The sequence below is a fragment of the Ostrinia nubilalis genome, chromosome 22 (genome assembly GCF_963855985.1).
Source record: "Ostrinia nubilalis chromosome 22, ilOstNubi1.1, whole genome shotgun sequence".
In the NCBI taxonomy this organism is placed as follows: Eukaryota; Metazoa; Arthropoda; class Insecta; order Lepidoptera; family Crambidae; genus Ostrinia; species Ostrinia nubilalis.
The window spans coordinates 8719501-8742438 of NC_087109.1; the positions used below are offsets into that span (position 1 = coordinate 8719501).

General features: G+C 50.9%; 2 protein-coding genes and 2 long non-coding RNA genes across 4 annotated transcripts; 1 reads left to right on the forward strand and 3 right to left on the reverse strand.

Moving 5' to 3' along the window:
- Window positions 1-2797: 2797 nt before the first annotated feature.
- Window positions 2798-9517, reverse strand: LOC135083068 (mediator of RNA polymerase II transcription subunit 25-like). The gene is made up of 6 exons (XM_063977831.1): window positions 9434-9517; window positions 8484-8645; window positions 6806-7003; window positions 5843-5986; window positions 4372-4477; window positions 2798-2934 (listed from the first exon to the last, which is right to left on the reverse strand). Exons 2-6 carry the CDS (start codon window positions 8637-8639, stop codon window positions 2798-2800), a joined length of 741 nt encoding a protein of 246 aa, XP_063833901.1. The 5' UTR covers window positions 8640-8645; window positions 9434-9517.
- Window positions 9518-15089: 5572 nt separating this feature from the next.
- On the reverse strand, window positions 15090-17113 carry LOC135082922 (uncharacterized). Its single transcript, XR_010259523.1, has 3 exons — window positions 16959-17113; window positions 16408-16508; window positions 15090-15248 (listed from the first exon to the last, which is right to left on the reverse strand). It is a non-coding gene; the product is annotated as an uncharacterized LOC135082922 (long non-coding RNA).
- A 173-nt stretch (window positions 17114-17286) lies between these two features.
- On the reverse strand, window positions 17287-21163 carry LOC135083069 (mediator of RNA polymerase II transcription subunit 25-like). The gene is made up of 5 exons (XM_063977833.1): window positions 20937-21163; window positions 19848-20006; window positions 18095-18258; window positions 17394-17461; window positions 17287-17325 (listed from the first exon to the last, which is right to left on the reverse strand). The coding sequence occupies exons 1-5, from the start codon at window positions 21068-21070 to the stop codon at window positions 17287-17289; spliced, it is 564 nt and encodes a 187-aa protein (XP_063833903.1). The 5' UTR covers window positions 21071-21163.
- A 489-nt stretch (window positions 21164-21652) lies between these two features.
- LOC135082923 (uncharacterized) lies at window positions 21653-22896 on the forward strand. The gene is made up of 4 exons (XR_010259524.1): window positions 21653-21822; window positions 21907-22217; window positions 22319-22381; window positions 22590-22896. It is a non-coding gene; the product is annotated as an uncharacterized LOC135082923 (long non-coding RNA).
- Window positions 22897-22938: the final 42 nt, after the last annotated feature.

Below are 22938 nucleotides of genomic sequence, written 5' to 3' on the forward strand. Positions count from 1 at the left end.
GTTACATCAGACTTCGTGTGTTACATCAGACTTCGCGCGTTACCTGCTGGTGCTGCGGGTGCTGATGCTGCGTGCTCATGCCCTGCGCCGGCAGCTGCTGCAGCGGCGCCATGCTGCCGCCCGCCATGGAGCCGTTATACCTGCGGCCTCGTGTGTTACATCAGACTTCGTGTGTTACATCAGACTTCGCGCGTTACCTGCTGGTGCTGCGGGTGCTGATGCTGCGTGCTCATGCCCTGCGCCGGCAGCTGCTGCAGCGGCGCCATGCTGCCGCCCGCCATGGAGCCGTTATACCTGCGGCCTCGTGTGTTACATCAGACTTCGTGTGTTACATCAGACTTCGCGCGTTACCTGCTGGTGCTGCGGGTGCTGATGCTGCGTGCTCATGCCCTGCGCCGGCAGCTGCTGCAGCGGCGCCATGCTGCCGCCCGCCATGGAGCCGTTATACCTGCGGCCTCGTGTGTTACATCAGACTTCGTGTGTTACATCAGACTTCGCGCGTTACCTGCTGGTGCTGCGGGTGCTGATGCTGCGTGCTCATGCCCTGCGCCGGCAGCTGCTGCAGCGGCGCCATGCTGCCGCCCGCCATGGAGCCGTTATACCTGCGGCCTCGTGTGTTACATCAGACTTCGTGTGTTACATCAGACTTCGCGCGTTACCTGCTGGTGCTGCGGGTGCTGATGCTGCGTGCTCATGCCCTGCGCCGGCAGCTGCTGCAGCGGCGCCATGCTGCCGCCCGCCATGGAGCCGTTATACCTGCGGCCTCGTGTGTTACATCAGACTTCGTGTGTTACATCAGACTTCGCGCGTTACCTGCTGGTGCTGCGGGTGCTGATGCTGCGTGCTCATGCCCTGCGCCGGCAGCTGCTGCAGCGGCGCCATGCTGCCGCCCGCCATGGAGCCGTTATACCTGCGGCCTCGTGTGTTACATCAGACTTCGTGTGTTACATCAGACTTCGCGCGTTACCTGCTGGTGCTGCGGGTGCTGATGCTGCGTGCTCATGCCCTGCGCCGGCAGCTGCTGCAGCGGCGCCATGCTGCCGCCCGCCATGGAGCCGTTATACCTGCGGCCTCGTGTGTTACATCAGACTTCGTGTGTTACATCAGACTTCGCGCGTTACCTGCTGGTGCTGCGGGTGCTGATGCTGCGTGCTCATGCCCTGCGCCGGCAGCTGCTGCAGCGGCGCCATGCTGCCGCCCGCCATGGAGCCGTTATACCTGCGGCCTCGTGTGTTACATCAGACTTCGTGTGTTACATCAGACTTCGCGCGTTACCTGCTGGTGCTGCGGGTGCTGATGCTGCGTGCTCATGCCCTGCGCCGGCAGCTGCTGCAGCGGCGCCATGCTGCCGCCCGCCATGGAGCCGTTATACCTGCGGCCTCGTGTGTTACATCAGACTTCGTGTGTTACATCAGACTTCGCGCGTTACCTGCTGGTGCTGCGGGTGCTGATGCTGCGTGCTCATGCCCTGCGCCGGCAGCTGCTGCAGCGGCGCCATGCTGCCGCCCGCCATGGAGCCGTTATACCTGCGGCCTCGTGTGTTACATCAGACTTCGTGTGTTACATCAGACTTCGCGCGTTACCTGCTGGTGCTGCGGGTGCTGATGCTGCGTGCTCATGCCCTGCGCCGGCAGCTGCTGCAGCGGCGCCATGCTGCCGCCCGCCATGGAGCCGTTATACCTGCGGCCTCGTGTGTTACATCAGACTTCGTGTGTTACATCAGACTTCGCGCGTTACCTGCTGGTGCTGCGGGTGCTGATGCTGCGTGCTCATGCCCTGCGCCGGCAGCTGCTGCAGCGGCGCCATGCTGCCGCCCGCCATGGAGCCGTTATACCTGCGGCCTCGTGTGTTACATCAGACTTCGTGTGTTACATCAGACTTCGCGCGTTACCTGCTGGTGCTGCGGGTGCTGATGCTGCGTGCTCATGCCCTGCGCCGGCAGCTGCTGCAGCGGCGCCATGCTGCCGCCCGCCATGGAGCCGTTATACCTGCGGCCTCGTGTGTTACATCAGACTTCGTGTGTTACATCAGACTTCGCGCGTTACCTGCTGGTGCTGCGGGTGCTGATGCTGCGTGCTCATGCCCTGCGCCGGCAGCTGCTGCAGCGGCGCCATGCTGCCGCCCGCCATGGAGCCGTTATACCTGCGGCCTCGTGTGTTACATCAGACTTCGTGTGTTACATCAGACTTCGCGCGTTACCTGCTGGTGCTGCGGGTGCTGATGCTGCGTGCTCATGCCCTGCGCCGGCAGCTGCTGCAGCGGCGCCATGCTGCCGCCCGCCATGGAGCCGTTATACCTGCGGCCTCGTGTGTTACATCAGACTTCGTGTGTTACATCAGACTTCGCGCGTTACCTGCTGGTGCTGCGGGTGCTGATGCTGCGTGCTCATGCCCTGCGCCGGCAGCTGCTGCAGCGGCGCCATGCTGCCGCCCGCCATGGAGCCGTTATACCTGCGGCCTCGTGTGTTACATCAGACTTCGTGTGTTACATCAGACTTCGCGCGTTACCTGCTGGTGCTGCGGGTGCTGATGCTGCGTGCTCATGCCCTGCGCCGGCAGCTGCTGCAGCGGCGCCATGCTGCCGCCCGCCATGGAGCCGTTATACCTGCGGCCTCGTGTGTTACATCAGACTTCGTGTGTTACATCAGACTTCGCGCGTTACCTGCTGGTGCTGCGGGTGCTGATGCTGCGTGCTCATGCCCTGCGCCGGCAGCTGCTGCAGCGGCGCCATGCTGCCGCCCGCCATGGAGCCGTTATACCTGCGGCCTCGTGTGTTACATCAGACTTCGTGTGTTACATCAGACTTCGCGCGTTACCTGCTGGTGCTGCGGGTGCTGATGCTGCGTGCTCATGCCCTGCGCCGGCAGCTGCTGCAGCGGCGCCATGCTGCCGCCCGCCATGGAGCCGGCCGGCATACCGCCGCCGGGCATCGCACCTGTGGATGACAGGCAAATCTATACTAATAAAATGCCATAATTAACTTTTTAAAAAAATAAAACCGACTTCAAATGCGTGAACACAAAAAAAACTAAAAATTGCGTATAAAAAAGTTCATCCCCAATTTTCCACCCTTGGGGGTGAAATATTTTCTTCAAATTCGCATGAAACCACCCTTTTGATAATACCTATTCAACAAAAAAATAATCGTTCAAATTGATTTATAATCGGCGGAGATATTGCGTATAAAAAAGTTCATCCCCAATTTTCCACCCTTGGGGGTTGTTTTTTCTATTATTAAATTTAAATGGGACCACCCTTGAGGTATTACCTATACGCCGAAAAAAGATTTGTTCAAATCGGTTCATAATTGGCGGAGTTATCGCGTAACAAACATAGAAAAAAAAAAAAAAAAAAAACATACGGGTCGAATTGAGAACCTCCTCCTTTTTTTTGAAGTCGGTTGATTATAAATACAAAAGTAACTCTGTGATGATATTTGGCATAGAGATAGTTTGAGTCCAGGGAAAGGACATAGGATAGTTTTTATTCCGATTTTTGGAACAGGGACAAGCGCGATAAAGTTTTTCTGTGACAGACAAAATTCCACGCAGGCGATGCCGCGGGCGGAAAGCTAGTCAGAAATAAGAAAATCCACAGGACAACCAAAGTAACCGACATAGTCTACAGAATTGCCAAACTTAGGTCAACTTCCACCAAGGCGGAACGGAGCGTAGAAGAGAAGAGATGTATCGGGCGAACTCGTTTTGCTATAGAATTTGACAGTGGCGGCGGCGCGGAGAAGAGATGTGGAAATAATGATATCTGATTGGTTATTCAAAACACTTCTCCGCTCCACTTGGTCATGGTAGAAACGGGGCCTTATTTAAGAGGCTATGGGCGGGGCACCGCTCGTAGAACGAATAGCCAGAATGAAGAAGAAAAGTGGAATGTCTTGAGCGACGACCACGGACCGAAAGACGCAATATCGATGTACCGACGATCTAGTGAAGCACTTTGAGGTCAACGCAGGACCGGTAGTTGTTTAAAAATATTATCATTATCATCATTTAAGCCACAGGATGTCCCCTGCTGAACATAGGCCTCCCCCAATGACTTCAACATCGCCCGGTTGGTAGCGGCCTACATCCAGCGATTCCCTACTACCTTTATGAGGTCTTTGGTCCACCTCGTGGACAAAAGTGTCAGTGAAATCTGAATACAGAAATACAGGTATCTAATAGGGGAGAAAATTATAAAAAAGTTCGTTCGTTCGTTTCAGCCGCAAGACGACCACTGCTGGACAAAGGCCTCCCCCAAGCGAGGATCGATGCGAGCGGCGCAGGATCGGTCTTGGTGGAAATAAAAAAATATTCATGATATTTTGAAAATTCAGTTAGTAAAAGGCAGAAAAATTAAAAGGTATTAAACTCACCGGCCATCGTAGAGGTGGGCATGTTCGAAGGCATGCCACCTGACCCACTCGCAGCCGCAGGTAGCTGTTTGTTTATGATCTGTGTTATCTTCTGCTGCTGTATTACCTGGCCAAATAAACATTATATTCATATTTTTAACTGATTTTGAACACGACGAAACAAGTTTTATACAGGGTGCTACTTTGCATTCTTGCCATATTTACAGAGGTAACTTTACAAAACCCCATTTTTATACTTTCCACAATATTATTCCATAGCCCTGATTAAAACGTTCCAATTTCGACATCAACAATAATAATTTACCGATCCATTCTATTCCATTCCCGTGCCCCCCGTAACATATTACTGGCACTGAATACAAAACAGTAAAAAAATTATGCCCTACAATTTTGCTTTTTAAGAATATTTTATTTTATCGACAATCTGTTAAACACACCACTAATTATCATAACGCATACACATCACTTGTCGGCGATGGCGATGAAGACTTACTGCAAAAGTAAATTTACTAAAAACTGTAACTGTGTGCTTTTCTTTATGGGAGTCTCTTGTTTATCTAAAATAATAAAATCAAGAAAATCAAAATCAAAAGTATTCAGTTTAGACCACAAGTGGCACTTATGAACGTCAAAATTATTATAGAAAATAATAAAAAAGAAAAGTTAGCCCTTATGGGGCACTTTACATGTCTCCGATTATAATAATAAATCCATAAGCGTCACAAATAGGTATTGATACCCACTTTTATCTCTGTGAATTTGGCAAGGATGCAAAGTAACACCGTGTGCAATTAGGGTTACCGTATTTGTGTACACTATTTGGCGCCAATGACATGTGACATGACTTTACTTGACAGTGGCGCCATCGTAATTAGTGCAAATGTTATACTCTTTCTACCATCAGTTGGCGCCTCTGTCTTAGCAGCTACGAGTCTAGCTTCGAGCAACTGGACTTAACAAAGGCGTCAACTGATGCGTGTTAAATCCTTATCTGACATCGTCAACTGGCCTTGGCATAGCTGGCCAACATTATTATTGTGTATAAGGGCCCTTTCTATTGCGACTTTTTGCAGTGACAAAATCGCGATTCAGTCGCGATATAGCATCGATACAGTTGCAAAATATCTCCCTTTATACACACGTGTTATTAAAAGCACAATACAATCGCGATGCAGTTGCGCGACGGTCACACGCGCGTTTATATCGCTGCAAAAAGTCACCGCCATCTAGCGACAAACTCCTAGTAAATATAGTCTGGTCTGTGAGCACGTAGAATTTTGTCCAATGACCCCAAGCTATCCATCCTTATCGCTCGCGCGTAATTATGTTTCTATCGCGCTCGCACACTCACTGAGGGCGCCCGTCGCACAGTCGCGACAGCAACATAATTACGCGCGAGCGATAAGGATGGGTAGCTAGGGGTCATTGGACAAAATTCTACGTGCTCACAGACCGGGCTTTAGTTTATTACCTTCCTAAGTCTGTCCACGAACGTGGCCTGGTTGTTGGGGATGAAGCCCAGGTACACCTTCTTGTCGGGCGTGTATAGCAGGATCAGCACCTTGATGTCGCACTGCGGTGGTGACGACATCAGCGAAAAGTGCACACAGCCCGCCTGGAACATAAGGAATTGACAAGGCTAGGCACATCTTATGATCTTAGTAGGGTCCGGTTTCTACCAAGGCGGAGCAGAGTGGAGAAATGTTTTCAAAACCAATCAGATTTAATTATTTCTACATTTGTTCTTCGCTTCTAAGTTCTATAGAAAAATTCGTCATCTTCTCCGTTCCGCCTTGGTGGAAACCGAGTCTTACACCACTATAAATAACGTGCAAATTCCTGACAGCTTATTTTGCAGTAGTCTGACAGATCCTAATCTGTCAGACTTAGGGCTTGTGCACCGGGGTTATGGTTTGAATATTCACGCAAACATTACCCCACTCCAGCTAGGTAGCAGGAAGGCACTGAATGCAGGCTGCCAGCAACCGGTGGATATGGAAATCTTTGGGGGTAATCTATGTTCAGTAGTGAACGTTCAGTGGCTGATGATGATCCCTCTCCAGTCCCCAGCTCGTCTGGCCAGCATGAGGAGTGTAGACCAAATCCTCCATTAGCTTCTGGTAAATTAGAGAGGCTCGCGCTCCTGTAATTGGGACTAAATGACCTGATGAAATGACTACTAAGTAGTACTAGTATATCCTGCATTTGCTCCTAGAAAATTAAAGAGACTTGTTCTCCTGCTGTAGAGACTAGATGACCTTATGATGTTGCTGATTCCTTGTATTATACACTTTCTCTAAGGTGTGCTCTTACTACAGAACTATATGACCTGATGATGCTTTAACACCTTTTATTTATGCACCCTCTCTCAAGTCGCGCTCCTGCAATGAAGACTGAAAGATCTGATGAAGTAGATGATGGTGGATATACTCACAAACCCGTTGACCATGACCTTGGTGAGCGCGTCCAGCGCCTCGCTCGGCTGCAGGTGGAACAGCACGGACTTGCTGTCCTTGAGGTACTGGCCGCCGATGTTGCTGATCAGCTGCTTGGGCATCAGCTGCATCAGCAGCTTGTTGGGCCATGTGTCCACCTTCAGTTCCGGCTCCACTTCTTTGGATCCCGCCGACACCTGCATTCAAATTCAATTTTTATATTGTTATCGTGGTACATCGATTTTAAACGATATACGCATACATTTAACGTCTCTAATAATAATCGATAAAATATAGTATTGTATCGCCCATTCTTGTAGGATAGGACAGGTATGAAACTTTGAGTCTTTATAATTACTAGTAATTTGTTTGTATTAAAAAATCACTAATATTCTTTTCCTCGAAAAAAAGATGAATCGACACAGCTTGGACAATTGGGTTTTTGTTATCAAAGTGAAAACAAAACACTAATAAAATACAAAGCGTTTCACTTTAACATGCTTCTTAATCTTTCCCTACCTTCGCTTCGAAACCAACATTTGGCAAGTGCTAAAGAGAAACCAGAAACTCAAGTCACCACTGGTCAAATAAGAGTAGCTGTTACAACACGCACGACAATAGATGACTGGCAGGTGTAAGCACAGATGGTGGATACTATTGACTGTAAAAATATTGTGTTATAAAATAAAAATAAAAGAAATTTTATAAAGTCCGGTCGCCGAGCAGACCGGTCTTTACTAACCTGGCACGGCAGATGGCGCGTGGTCTTCTGCTGGTCACCGGGCGCCTTGCCCTTCTCCATCCACTCCAGCACGCTGTGGCGCCGAGCCGGGGACTTGATGGGCTCGAGCCGGGAACGTAACGAGCCCGGGCTGGGGACGAGCACTGACCTGGCACGGCAGATGGCGCGTGGTCTTCTGCTGGTCGCCGGGCGCCTTGCCCTTCTCCATCCACTCCAGCACGCTGCGACGCCGAGCCGGGGACTTAACGGGCTCGAGCCGGGAACGTAACGAGCTCGGGCCGGGGACGAGCACTGACCTGGCACGACAGATGGCGCGTGGTCTTCTGCTGGTCGCCGGGCGCCTTGACCTTTTCCATTCACTCCAGTACGCTGCGACGCCGAGCCGGGGAGGTGACGGGGCCGAGTCGGGGACGTGACGGGGCCGAGCCGGGGACTAGCACTGACCTGGCATAGCATCGTGTCGCTTCCTGTCACGGCCAGTCACTCCGTCCTAGATCCCTCGACCTAGGATAACGGGTCAGGTTCGAACTGACCTGGCACGGCAGATGGCGCGTGGTCTTCTGCTGGTCGCTGGTCGCCGGGCGCCTTGCCCTTCTCCATCCACTCCACACGCTGTGGCGTCGGGCTGGGGACGTGGCGGGGCCGAGTCGAGGACGTGACGGGGCCGAGTCGGGGACGTGACGGGGCCGAGCACTGACCTGGCACGGCAGATGGCGCGTGGTCTTCTGCTGGTCGCCGGGCGCCTTGACCTTTTCCATTCACTCCAGTAAGCTGCGACGCCGAGCCGGGGACGTGACGGGGCCGAGTCGGGGACGTGACGGGGCCGAGCCGGGGACTAGCACTGACCTGGCATAGCATCGTGTCGCTTCCTGTCACGGCCAGTCACTCCGTCCTAGATCCCTCGACCTAGGATAACGGGTCAGGTTCAAACTGACCTGGCACGGCAGATGGCGCGTGGTCTTCTGCTGGTCGCCGGGCGCCTTGCCCTTCTCCATCCACTCCAGCACGCCGCTCCAGACGAAGCTGCGCTGCGGCGTCGGCGCTGGCGACGTGGACGGGCCCGGGCTGAGGATGCCCATGCGACTACCCATGGCACCCTGCGGCAGAAAATAAAAATTAAAACAACCCTTTTTATGGCGAAATCGGATAAAAAAACTGACAGCATAAACTGAAGTTATGGGACTAAAGAATTATGCTTGTCAGAAAGAGCCTTTGTAGCTAAAATACATCAAGCAGTTTAGGCTACAGAGCCTGCCAAAGAAATATACATAAAATAACGAAGACGAAGAGGTGTCTTAGTTACTTGCCTGCTATGGCGGCAGCGGCTGGTACAACGGTTGAGCGAGCTTTATTGTTAGCGTGTGACTTGATAGTGTCACACGTCTGCCATTTGCGCTACACGATTGCCGTTTGCGCTAATTATCGGCTAGTTACCTGCTGCGACGAAAGCTGCGGGTACAATATCAGGGCGAGAAAAACCGCTATTAGCGCTACACGGCTGCCATTGTACTACAAGTGTGGCGAGTTTTTGGTGTATATCAGCTGTAATAGTTTCAAGACGCTATACGCTGCTATAAGCGCTATAAAAGGAAGGAACTACAAAACTGCTATTAGCCCTACAAGACTACTAGTAGATACTCACCTGCTATGTGGCTGCGTGAGGAGCGCGGTTGATGGCGCTATAAAATCGCTATTGACGCTACTAATTACTTACCTTCTGTGGCGGGGGCGGCGGGTAGGACGGCTGTGCGAGCTGCGTGAGTAGCGCCGAGTTGTTGGTGTATATGGGCTGGCGCGCGGGCGCTATAAGACTGCTGATGGCGCTACACGGCTGCTGTTGACGCTACACGGTTGTCGTGCGAGCGGCACGAGGGTTAGTTCTCACCTGCTGTGGCGGGGGCGGCGGGTAGGACGGCTGTGCGAGCTGCGTGAGTAGCGCCGAGTTGTTGGTGTATATGGGCTGGCGCGCGGGCGCTATAAGACTGCTGATGGCGCTACACGGCTGCTGTTGACGCTACACGGTTGTCGTGCGAGCGGCACGAGGGTTAGTTCTCACCTGCTGTGGCGGGGGCGGCGGGTAGGACGGCTGTGCGAGCTGCGTGAGTAGCGCCGAGTTGTTGGTGTATATGGGCTGGCGCGCGGGCGCTATAAGACTGCTGATGGCGCTACACGGCTGCTGTTGACGCTACACGGTTGTCGTGCGAGCGGCACGAGGGTTAGTTCTCACCTGCTGTGGCGGGGGCGGCGGGTAGGACGGCTGTGCGAGCTGCGTGAGTAGCGCCGAGTTGTTGGTGTATATGGGCTGGCGCGCGGGCGCTATAAGACTGCTGATGGCGCTACACGGCTGCTGTTGACGCTACACGGTTGTCGTGCGAGCGGCACGAGGGTTAGTTCTCACCTGCTGTGGCGGGGGCGGCGGGTAGGACGGCTGTGCGAGCTGCGTGAGTAGCGCCGAGTTGTTGGTGTATATGGGCTGGCGCGCGGGCGCTATAAGACTGCTGATGGCGCTACACGGCTGCTGTTGACGCTACACGGTTGTCGTGCGAGCGGCACGAGGGTTAGTTCTCACCTGCTGTGGCGGGGGCGGCGGGTAGGACGGCTGTGCGAGCTGCGTGAGTAGCGCCGAGTTGTTGGTGTATATGGGCTGGCGCGCGGGCGCTATAAGACTGCTGATGGCGCTACACGGCTGCTGTTGACGCTACACGGTTGTCGTGCGAGCGGCACGAGGGTTAGTTCTCACCTGCTGTGGCGGGGGCGGCGGGTAGGACGGCTGTGCGAGCTGCGTGAGTAGCGCCGAGTTGTTGGTGTATATGGGCTGGCGCGCGGGCGCTATAAGACTGCTGATGGCGCTACACGGCTGCTGTTGACGCTACACGGTTGTCGTGCGAGCGGCACGAGGGTTAGTTCTCACCTGCTGTGGCGGGGGCGGCGGGTAGGACGGCTGTGCGAGCTGCGTGAGTAGCGCCGAGTTGTTGGTGTATATGGGCTGGCGCGCGGGCGCTATAAGACTGCTGATGGCGCTACACGGCTGCTGTTGACGCTACACGGTTGTCGTGCGAGCGGCACGAGGGTTAGTTCTCACCTGCTGTGGCGGGGGCGGCGGGTAGGACGGCTGTGCGAGCTGCGTGAGTAGCGCCGAGTTGTTGGTGTATATGGGCTGGCGCGCGGGCGCTATAAGACTGCTGATGGCGCTACACGGCTGCTGTTGACGCTACACGGTTGTCGTGCGAGCGGCACGAGGGTTAGTTCTCACCTGCTGTGGCGGGGGCGGCGGGTAGGACGGCTGTGCGAGCTGCGTGAGTAGCGCCGAGTTGTTGGTGTATATGGGCTGGCGCGCGGGCGCTATAAGACTGCTGATGGCGCTACACGGCTGCTGTTGACGCTACACGGTTGTCGTGCGAGCGGCACGAGGGTTAGTTCTCACCTGCTGTGGCGGGGGCGGCGGGTAGGACGGCTGTGCGAGCTGCGTGAGTAGCGCCGAGTTGTTGGTGTATATGGGCTGGCGCGCGGGCGCTATAAGACTGCTGATGGCGCTACACGGCTGCTGTTGACGCTACACGGTTGTCGTGCGAGCGGCACGAGGGTTAGTTCTCACCTGCTGTGGCGGGGGCGGCGGGTAGGACGGCTGTGCGAGCTGCGTGAGTAGCGCCGAGTTGTTGGTGTATATGGGCTGGCGCGCGGGCGCTATAAGACTGCTGATGGCGCTACACGGCTGCTGTTGACGCTACACGGTTGTCGTGCGAGCGGCACGAGGGTTAGTTCTCACCTGCTGTGGCGGGGGCGGCGGGTAGGACGGCTGTGCGAGCTGCGTGAGTAGCGCCGAGTTGTTGGTGTATATGGGCTGGCGCGCGGGCGCTATAAGACTGCTGATGGCGCTACACGGCTGCTGTTGACGCTACACGGTTGTCGTGCGAGCGGCACGAGGGTTAGTTCTCACCTGCTGTGGCGGGGGCGGCGGGTAGGACGGCTGTGCGAGCTGCGTGAGTAGCGCCGAGTTGTTGGTGTATATGGGCTGGCGCGCGGGCGCTATAAGACTGCTGATGGCGCTACACGGCTGCTGTTGACGCTACACGGTTGTCGTGCGAGCGGCACGAGGGTTAGTTCTCACCTGCTGTGGCGGGGGCGGCGGGTAGGACGGCTGTGCGAGCTGCGTGAGTAGCGCCGAGTTGTTGGTGTATATGGGCTGGCGCGCGGGCGCTATAAGACTGCTGATGGCGCTACACGGCTGCTGTTGACGCTACACGGTTGTCGTGCGAGCGGCACGAGGGTTAGTTCTCACCTGCTGTGGCGGGGGCGGCGGGTAGGACGGCTGTGCGAGCTGCGTGAGTAGCGCCGAGTTGTTGGTGTATATGGGCTGGCGCGCGGGCGCTATAAGACTGCTGATGGCGCTACACGGCTGCTGTTGACGCTACACGGTTGTCGTGCGAGCGGCACGAGGGTTAGTTCTCACCTGCTGTGGCGGGGGCGGCGGGTAGGACGGCTGTGCGAGCTGCGTGAGTAGCGCCGAGTTGTTGGTGTATATGGGCTGGCGCGCGGGCGCTATAAGACTGCTGATGGCGCTACACGGCTGCTGTTGACGCTACACGGTTGTCGTGCGAGCGGCACGAGGGTTAGTTCTCACCTGCTGTGGCGGGGGCGGCGGGTAGGACGGCTGTGCGAGCTGCGTGAGTAGCGCCGAGTTGTTGGTGTATATGGGCTGGCGCGCGGGCGCTATAAGACTGCTGATGGCGCTACACGGCTGCTGTTGACGCTACACGGTTGTCGTGCGAGCGGCACGAGGGTTAGTTCTCACCTGCTGTGGCGGGGGCGGCGGGTAGGACGGCTGTGCGAGCTGCGTGAGTAGCGCCGAGTTGTTGGTGTATATGGGCTGGCGCGCGGGCGCTATAAGACTGCTGATGGCGCTACACGGCTGCTGTTGACGCTACACGGTTGTCGTGCGAGCGGCACGAGGGTTAGTTCTCACCTGCTGTGGCGGGGGCGGCGGGTAGGACGGCTGTGCGAGCTGCGTGAGTAGCGCCGAGTTGTTGGTGTATATGGGCTGGCGCGCGGGCGCTATAAGACTGCTGATGGCGCTACACGGCTGCTGTTGACGCTACACGGTTGTCGTGCGAGCGGCACGAGGGTTAGTTCTCACCTGCTGTGGCGGGGGCGGCGGGTAGGACGGCTGTGCGAGCTGCGTGAGTAGCGCCGAGTTGTTGGTGTATATGGGCTGGCGCGCGGGCGCTATAAGACTGCTGATGGCGCTACACGGCTGCTGTTGACGCTACACGGTTGTCGTGCGAGCGGCACGAGGGTTAGTTCTCACCTGCTGTGGCGGGGGCGGCGGGTAGGACGGCTGTGCGAGCTGCGTGAGTAGCGCCGAGTTGTTGGTGTATATGGGCTGGCGCGCGGGCGCTATAAGACTGCTGATGGCGCTACACGGCTGCTGTTGACGCTACACGGTTGTCGTGCGAGCGGCACGAGGGTTAGTTCTCACCTGCTGTGGCGGGGGCGGCGGGTAGGACGGCTGTGCGAGCTGCGTGAGTAGCGCCGAGTTGTTGGTGTATATGGGCTGGCGCGCGGGCGCTATAAGACTGCTGATGGCGCTACACGGCTGCTGTTGACGCTACACGGTTGTCGTGCGAGCGGCACGAGGGTTAGTTCTCACCTGCTGTGGCGGGGGCGGCGGGTAGGACGGCTGTGCGAGCTGCGTGAGTAGCGCCGAGTTGTTGGTGTATATGGGCTGGCGCGCGGGCGCTATAAGACTGCTGATGGCGCTACACGGCTGCTGTTGACGCTACACGGTTGTCGTGCGAGCGGCACGAGGGTTAGTTCTCACCTGCTGTGGCGGGGGCGGCGGGTAGGACGGCTGTGCGAGCTGCGTGAGTAGCGCCGAGTTGTTGGTGTATATGGGCTGGCGCGCGGGCGCTATAAGACTGCTGATGGCGCTACACGGCTGCTGTTGACGCTACACGGTTGTCGTGCGAGCGGCACGAGGGTTAGTTCTCACCTGCTGTGGCGGGGGCGGCGGGTAGGACGGCTGTGCGAGCTGCGTGAGTAGCGCCGAGTTGTTGGTGTATATGGGCTGGCGCGCGGGCGCTATAAGACTGCTGATGGCGCTACACGGCTGCTGTTGACGCTACACGGTTGTCGTGCGAGCGGCACGAGGGTTAGTTCTCACCTGCTGTGGCGGGGGCGGCGGGTAGGACGGCTGTGCGAGCTGCGTGAGTAGCGCCGAGTTGTTGGTGTATATGGGCTGGCGCGCGGGCGCTATAAGACTGCTGATGGCGCTACACGGCTGCTGTTGACGCTACACGGTTGTCGTGCGAGCGGCACGAGGGTTAGTTCTCACCTGCTGTGGCGGGGGCGGCGGGTAGGACGGCTGTGCGAGCTGCGTGAGTAGCGCCGAGTTGTTGGTGTATATGGGCTGGCGCGCGGGCGCTATAAGACTGCTGATGGCGCTACACGGCTGCTGTTGACGCTACACGGTTGTCGTGCGAGCGGCACGAGGGTTAGTTCTCACCTGCTGTGGCGGGGGCGGCGGGTAGGACGGCTGTGCGAGCTGCGTGAGTAGCGCCGAGTTGTTGGTGTATATGGGCTGGCGCGCGGGCGCTATAAGACTGCTGATGGCGCTACACGGCTGCTGTTGACGCTACACGGTTGTCGTGCGAGCGGCACGAGGGTTAGTTCTCACCTGCTGTGGCGGGGGCGGCGGGTAGGACGGCTGTGCGAGCTGCGTGAGTAGCGCCGAGTTGTTGGTGTATATGGGCTGGCGCGCGGGCGCTATAAGACTGCTGATGGCGCTACACGGCTGCTGTTGACGCTACACGGTTGTCGTGCGAGCGGCACGAGGGTTAGTTCTCACCTGCTGTGGCGGGGGCGGCGGGTAGGACGGCTGTGCGAGCTGCGTGAGTAGCGCCGAGTTGTTGGTGTATATGGGCTGGCGCGCGGGCGCTATAAGACTGCTGATGGCGCTACACGGCTGCTGTTGACGCTACACGGTTGTCGTGCGAGCGGCACGAGGGTTAGTTCTCACCTGCTGTGGCGGGGGCGGCGGGTAGGACGGCTGTGCGAGCTGCGTGAGTAGCGCCGAGTTGTTGGTGTATATGGGCTGGCGCGCGGGCGCTATAAGACTGCTGATGGCGCTACACGGCTGCTGTTGACGCTACACGGTTGTCGTGCGAGCGGCACGAGGGTTAGTTCTCACCTGCTGTGGCGGGGGCGGCGGGTAGGACGGCTGTGCGAGCTGCGTGAGTAGCGCCGAGTTGTTGGTGTATATGGGCTGGCGCGCGGGCGCTATAAGACTGCTGATGGCGCTACACGGCTGCTGTTGACGCTACACGGTTGTCGTGCGAGCGGCACGAGGGTTAGTTCTCACCTGCTGTGGCGGGGGCGGCGGGTAGGACGGCTGTGCGAGCTGCGTGAGTAGCGCCGAGTTGTTGGTGTATATGGGCTGGCGCGCGGGCGCTATAAGACTGCTGATGGCGCTACACGGCTGCTGTTGACGCTACACGGTTGTCGTGCGAGCGGCACGAGGGTTAGTTCTCACCTGCTGTGGCGGGGGCGGCGGGTAGGACGGCTGTGCGAGCTGCGTGAGTAGCGCCGAGTTGTTGGTGTATATGGGCTGGCGCGCGGGCGCGGGCCAGTTGGGCGCGCGAGGGGCGCCGCGGGGGAATAGCGGCGCGGGGGGGCGCACCACTTGAGTGCCGGTCCTGCCTTGCCTGTTATGGAGATGTTAAGTTTGTTAAATTATAGAAACAAGGGCTTTCCAACCCGTCGGACTGGTCTGGCGCAACGCAAGGGTTAAGGGACCTGCCTGTGTCAAGGACAAGACTTAAAAAGTAATTAAAAAACAAAAATAAAGATGTCACTTTCGAACAAACGCAATACGGCTTTTCATTTGTGCTCTCTTCGTATTATAACAAATTATGCAGAGAATCACGTTGCCTATTATTAAAAAAAAAGATTAGAAAAGATTATTTATTCACCGAGACAAGGTAGATGTTAAAATAGTTACAGCTCAGTTAATTAATAAATCGCGTTAAGATCCGTGTCTTACTATTTTGGTTACAGATCAGCTTATCTCACCAGCGAGTCCACGAGCGAGTTGTGAGTGACTTATGGAAAGAAGAAAAAATACGCGTGGTGCGCTAGATGGCGACACAGTAGCTTCTTGTAGCAGCGAGCCCTATCGCAACGGCACAGTGCCGATCACTGACGTATGTAAACGAAACGGTGCTCGACGCTGAGACAAGTTAAATCTAAATGTACAGTGTGTCCGAGCATGTAGTGATCAAACTTTAAAGGCGTAATTTATGGACAATTTTATCGATGAAAATACTTCGAATTTGCGGTTTGACCCATTTCTCGCAAAATTACAAGGATTTAAGTTATTAATTTTTAGTTTTCACCTCTTCCTTCAAAAACAAGTGAAAGCGTGAGTAACTTAACACTAATAAGCAAATATTTTATATCATGCGATAGCCAATAAAATTACTTTTAGTAGAAGTATAAAACAGACACAAGTTTCGTACATTTTAAGGTTTGATTAATTAGAAAAAACATGACTTTTTCACTTCTTTTTCAGTTATTTTCCAATACAAGAAAAACCAGGTCGTTAAAGTATGTTTTATTTGCATTTCATTGTTAGTATTTGAGCTATTCTACAAAACGAATGTAAAATTAGCCTACGTCTATTAGTTTCGAAGCTATTGTTGAACAAAGATACCCATTCTCAGCGATTTCATAGCGCGGCTAGTCATGTGGTCGGAATAGGTTGTGTGATTCTTTCAGGCATTGCATTTTTGCGTGTTAACAGCTTACAGCATACTTAGTTAAGCTGTAAAAATTATAAGCTAAGCTGTATGAAACGTTACTCACGGGTACACATCCCCCTGTATGTCTGGCACGGGCGGCGGCGCGGGGCTTGGCGGTCGCTCCTTCAAGCTGTATCCGCGAAGCAGGACTAGGTGGCGCGGGTCCTGCCACCAAGCACATAAAACATTTCAAATAGGTCTAAAGCCCGGTCGCCGAGCACGTAGAATTTCGTCCAATAACCCCAAGCTACCCATCCTTATCGCTTGCGCGTAATTATGTTGTTGTCGCGCTCGCACACTAACTGCGGCCGCCCGTCTTACAGTCGCGACAGCAATATAATTACACGCGAGCAATAAGGATGGGTAGCTTGGGGTCATTGGACGAAATTCTACGTGGAAATCTTACAAAATGGTTCTTAAAATTCTAACGCCCGTATTCACAAACATTACTATGAGGTCTCACAGTCGCGTGGACACACATGGTTACCATAACCATTCACAGAGCTCTATTCAACGCTATGCGTTCGATTTGCTGCTTCACTTAGGCAAGCATCGTTTGTGAATACGGGCGAAACTTCTGTCATGATTAAGTAACAGTAGTCTCCAATGGCCTACCTTAGCATAGTTCCTTTGTTGCGCCGCTAATAGTTCTCCCCCGGCTAACTCGTATAGCGCCGTTAGTGCTGTGATGCGCTTGGACGCCGCTATCGATAGGTGTACGCCGCGTTCAGCTAACAGACGCGCGGCTTGCTCGACTGTGGCTGGCGCCCCTGGAGAAATAATTGAGGATTGTCATTTATTTATTTGTTTAAAGACTATTGCACACACATAAAAATGATAAGTACAAAAAGGCGAGCTTAATGCCGTTAGGTTACGATAAAGAATAGCGTCGTTAGTGCTGTGATGCGCTTGGACGCTATCGATAAGTGTGCGCCGCGTTCGGCTAACAGACGCGCGACTTGCTCGACTGTGGCTGGCGCCCCTAAAGAAATAATTGAGAATTGTCGTTAGGTTACAATAGACAATAGCGTCGTTAGTGCTGTGATGTGCTTGTGTTAATAAGTGTACCCCGCGTTCAGCTAACAGACGCGCGGCTTGCTCGACTGTGGCTGGCGCCCCTGGAGAAATTATACGTCATTAACGCCCGTATTCACAAAAATTACTATAAGATTTCACAGTGCACGTGGACGCACAGGGTGACATACGAACCAATCACAGAGCTGTATTCAACGCTGTGCGTTCGATTTGCTGCTTCATTTAAGCAAGCATCGTTTGTGAATACGGGCGTAAGTTACGACAAGCGATAACGTATAGCGCTGTAGTGCTGTGATGCGCTTGGACGCTATCGATAAGTGTACGCCGCGTTCGGCTAACAGACATGCGGTTTGCTCGACTGTTACTGGCGCCCCTGGAGAAATAATTAAGGATTGTCGTTAGGTTACGATAAAGAATAGCGCCGTTAGTGCTGTCGATCGAGTAGTGAGTGACGTATGGAAAGAAGGAAAAAATATGCGTGTGGTGCGCTAGATGGCGACACAGTAGCTTCTTGTAGCAGCCCTATCGCATCGGCACAGTGCCGATCACTGACGTATGTAAACGAAATGGTGCTCGACTCTGAGACAGGTAAATTACACCATATTGTTGAAGAAATTTTTTCATTTCTTTTAGTACGTATTCCGTGCTATCGATTCTCTACATGGCCTGCAATTCGAACTGTATTCTCTACACGATAAGAACTAGTTTCCACGAACCTGGAGGCACCAGCCCGCCGGCATACGCCGAGTACGGCGGCGAGCAACACAGCAGCAGGATGTGCAGAGGTATGTCGGTGCGGCCGAGCTCGTCCAAGCACGCCAGAGCCGTTGACAGGGCCTCTGTCACACACGCTCGATTTTCAGCGTGTCCCGTAATGAACCTACGATTACAGAAATAATTGTTAGGTCAAGTCATTAATATACAGGGTGATTTGAATTCAGGGGTTATAGCACAGGTCATTTGCAACATTTCTGTATATGGACACCAAAATGAGATAACAAGAAAAGACAATATATTAAAACTAGATACATTTCAAATTTTATGCCTTTTTTTGGCAGTGAAATATAACTGTAGTTTAACTAAATTCATGTTTACAATTCAGAATCTACAATACATTTACTATTCTTTAATTAGCAACAATAGACCAACAAAAATGGAGATGGGCAGGTCACATGATCCGGGACCCAGAAGAAAAATGGTGTAAAAGCGTCACTGACTGGTATCCCAGGGATGGAAAGAGAAGTAGAGGTCGGCAACAAACAAGATGGGAAGACGACCTAAAAATCACAGTTGGACACTATTGGAGAAGGGTAGCACGTGACAGGTCCCAATGGAAATCGTTGGAGGAGGCCTATGCCAAGAGGCAAACTGAGCTTCGGGATATTTTATAACACAGATCTTATTATTTAACATATTTTGTAACTATTATGTAACCAAGTTCAGAATAAAAAGGCTTATTATTATTATTATGTTTGTACGCTTTGGAGCTCACGGGTCAAAAGTGGCCCGGTCCTTTATAAGGCTTGCGTGGGGATACAGATCCAACACGTAGAGGCCGTTTTAAGCGCAAAATAATCGACAAAAGTGAAAGTGGTGCACATACTGGATCTAGTCTCTGACTATATCATGGGATGTAGCCAGAGACCATCCCCAGCCTGTGCACAGGAGCTATTGCAGTTATTGGAGAATGGACTAGGGTTATGGATGAAGGATGGATTATTATTATTATTATTATTTGTACGCTTTGGAGCTCACGGGTCAAAAGTGGCCCGGTCCTTTATAAGGCTTGCGTGGGGATACAGATCCAACACGTAGAGGCCGTTTTAAGCGTAAAATAATCGACAAAAGTGAAAGTGGTGCACATACTGGATCTAGTCTCTGACTATATCATGGGATGTAGCCAGAGACCATCCCCAGCCTGTGCACAGGAGCTATTGCAGTTATTGGAGAATGGACTAGGGTTATGGATGAAGGATGGATGGACTGGTTACTGGGCTATGGATGGAGACTACGGGACACCTGCCTGGTTCATAGTCTCTGACTGAAAAAATGGCAGGCGGTGACTAGCCAGCGACTAAATGGGCCCCCCCTGGCGTCATGGGTCGTATAGACCGGACTGAGGGGCAACATTGGCGTCTGCCAGCTCAGGGGTGTAGAGAGGTGTGCTGCGCTTTCTCCGGAGTTACTCGCGGCGTTATGCCCTTTAACACTTCCACCCCTGGAGCATATAGCTCTAGCGACTCCACTCTGGCCGGCCGGTTAAGGCAAGCCAGAGGTGAAAGTCCTGCAGACCCTCTCGGATTCCACTTCGGCAAGCCGAAGACGAGGGTCTTGACCGACTCTCGGGAGCACTCGGGTTAACAACTGGCCCCGTGGTGTCGCTACTCACCAACAGCTCGCCACAAAGCTGCCCTGCGGGGCTTATTATTATTATTATTATTATTATAATTAGCAACATAATTCACTCACTCGATGTTATCTACACATTGTAAAACTTCTTGTGGGCATGCGAACGGTCCAAACGTGTCAACCGGAAGGCCGGGGTGACAATCTGCTGACTTGTATGTCACTACAGCGTACATGGAACCACTGCCGCCGCCTTCCTCTAGCGCACCTCCATGGAAATATCTGGAAAAATGATATAATAAATGATAACAATTTAAAAGTTCTTACTCTTGTAAAAGATACTTTTTTAGTTTGTTCTTGGGCTTATAGGTTGGTGGAGAAGAATGTCATAATGGAATCAGGTCTATATTTTTGTGACTTTGCAAAATATAAATAAAGAGCTTTATTTTATTTATTTATTTATATTGAGGAAACAAACAATTTTGATATACAGACAAATAATCACACAAAAAATAGGACAGAAATCAGGAAAGTATTTTATTTTCATTAGAGCCCCTATGGCTGTGTGTGCATACATATTATGTTATCAGGATTGAATACCACCACAAGAATGCACAAATATGTATACTCATAACTAACAATAAAATTAAGTATAAAAATCAGTTATGAATTGAATCATTCTTATGATCAATTAATGGCTTATGTGGTTAGATACTGCATCTAACCACGTTATCAAGTGAATACTAATGTTGTAACAATTATAGAGATGAACTCATAATTAATTGACCAAAAAACCCATTATCTAATGTAAAGGCTTCTATTTTCTACTAAAAGCCTGTATTGAAAGGAGATCTTTTTGACCAACTTATTGAAAACATGTAGTGTATTAACAACTGATTTAGATGATTTCAAACAAGGAAAATAAGCAGATAAATTAGTTATTTATGTGTAGCCAGCACTTACTGATACCATGACAAAATATTTATTTAGTAGTGTGTCTAATAGTATACATAGAAGTGTGTGTGTGTATTATTAAGCTCAAAATATACAGATTAATATTATTTAGAGGTAGGTAGGAGGTGAATGGTAATCAAGTAGTTTTGTTGGTGTTATAGAAATAAATATTTTACATCATTACAGCATAATAAAAGTGGATACTATTTAAAGGTTAAAAATGTTTTTTTTACTTGGTAAACACAATAGGGTACTTACTCCAGTGTGGGTACAATGTAATTCGTTTTAAGTTCACTGATGTAGGCCCCATTGGCTGCTGTGGCTTCTATGACAAAGATGACTTCAGCCTGTACAGGCGTGTCTGGCGCGTTGGCCACCATTGATATATTCATTTAAACCACTTTACAAAATAATTTTATGAAAGAAACTTCTTTTGGTTCACCAACAACCAAGCATTCGACAAATAATTTCTTATTTTGACCACAGAGCACCACGGGGTGGAAACGCCATAGAGTTTGACAGCTCCATAGAGAGTGAATTTTTTTGACAGTTCCGAGAGGAAGTGACTTTTTTTATAGTTGTCTTTTGTATGCGACAATGGTCTTTTGCGTGTCTGGAATCATAGTAAACATTTTCGAATTACAACTTCAACTTTTATTTATAAATTATTTTATTGAATCTATTTGCATTCTATAAATGAAATGATTATTTAAAAGTATATTAATTCAAAGTCGTAATTTTCACTTTAATCAATTTAGTTCCGTCTCAAGTCTACAACTGTGACATTATTAAAAAAAAAACGTCAAAAATTTTCATCGAAAAAACGTGTTTTTCTTCAAACAAATTTTATCTAATTAAAATCAATAATTTCACAATCAATAACAATAAGAACTACATGTGCATGGATTGCCAGTTGGATTGATGTTTGTTTTAAGAAGAAATTTCTCTCAAGTAAGATATCCACTCGAGAAAGGTTATTGCAGCTTGCAGCAACCTCATGTTTTATCAAGTATTGAACCACACAAAGGATTAAATCTTCATTACAATATCATTCATAACTCCATTTAAATCAATGGAAACTAAATATGGATCGTTTCATGGAGTAACAACATACTTTGGAGTTTGGACCCAAAATACAATACACGTAGGTACATTGCAGGCATAGATTGCAGGACACAGTGAATGATACGTGTTTTATACAGTGAATCTAAGTACCTATTTGTTTCAGGTTAATATCGAACTTATAAGGTGTTAAGCTGCAATTACAATAAAAGTGCTTGCTATGGAATCACCGGTGCTGATCATTATTGTCAACTGTTACTTAAAATCCAGATGAACCAACCTTTACTTCCTATTCAAATAAGTTTAGAAGAAACCTATATAAGCAATAAAACCAGACCAAGAATGCTTGATTACAAACGATGAACTCATTTCATTTGCAAGTTATGCCATGACATAAATGCATTAAATTAGGAAGATTTGTATTAGATGAATTACCCAGATAACAATTAAAACAACTTCTCTTGATAAGAACATTTGGTAAGTACCTTTAAAATTTAAAACACCCTCAAAATGATTCTAACCCTATCCTCTGACGCTTTTCGACTAGGATCAAATAAAAGTTAATTATTTAATTACAGATTGGTGGAATCCAGATTCTGTGAATGTACATGTAATTGATTGACAAGTACACATTTGACAAGGTAAATTAATTTTATTTAACAAAGTAGTGCAAATCTAGAAACAAAACAGACAGTAAGTAGGTATGGTAGATAAGACAGATCACTTGTTCATCTGCTGTACTCTTTTATAATATTAGTGTAGAATGTAGATGATGTATGAGATTACAGTCTTACGGTGACATGTGCATCTTTTTGCTCTAAATTTACAAATATTTCATATATTTTACAGGTGGTGAGAAACGTGTAGATCTGGCCTGCTTACAGTGGCTATTGGATTGGACAGAACCAAAGTGAGAGTGAACGTGTGAATTTATGGAGAACATTAAAAACTATTTTACTATAAGTCATAACGCAACTTATTTTGTATGAGTTACATACAAATGTCAAGCCGTGAGTACATTATGTAAAAACTAAAACAATGTACTGTAATCACAACAGTAACTGTAATCTTTTAAAATCCAATAGTTTTAATGCTTATTGATTTTCGTAAACAAAATATTTCATGTTATATTTCATCAATAAAGTTTCATTTGATACTTCAATAGTTTTATTTTTAACCGCAATACATAAAAAGGAAC

Bases quoted from the DNA above. Each gene is read 5' to 3' on its own strand.
- LOC135083068 (XM_063977831.1), bottom strand. From the start codon at position 8,639: ATGGGTAGTCGCATGGGCATCCTCAGCCCGGGCCCGTCCACGTCGCCA. The intron at 7,004-8,483 runs GTCAGTTTGAAC...ATTTGAATGCAG, and splicing joins CGCGCCATCTGCCGTGCCAG to GTGTCGGCGGGATCCAAAGA. The intron at 5,987-6,805 runs GTGAGTATATCC...CTTATGTTCCAG, and splicing joins AGGTCATGGTCAACGGGTTT to GCGGGCTGTGTGCACTTTTC.
- LOC135083069 (XM_063977833.1), bottom strand. From the start codon at position 21,070: ATGAATATATCAATGGTGGCCAACGCGCCAGACACGCCTGTACAGGCT. The intron at 20,007-20,936 runs GTAAGTACCCTA...TCATTTTTCCAG, and splicing joins TACATTGTACCCACACTGGA to ATATTTCCATGGAGGTGCGC. The intron at 17,326-17,393 runs GCACATCACAGC...TTATTTCTTTAG, and splicing joins GGGTACACTTATTAACACAA to GGGCGCCAGCCACAGTCGAG.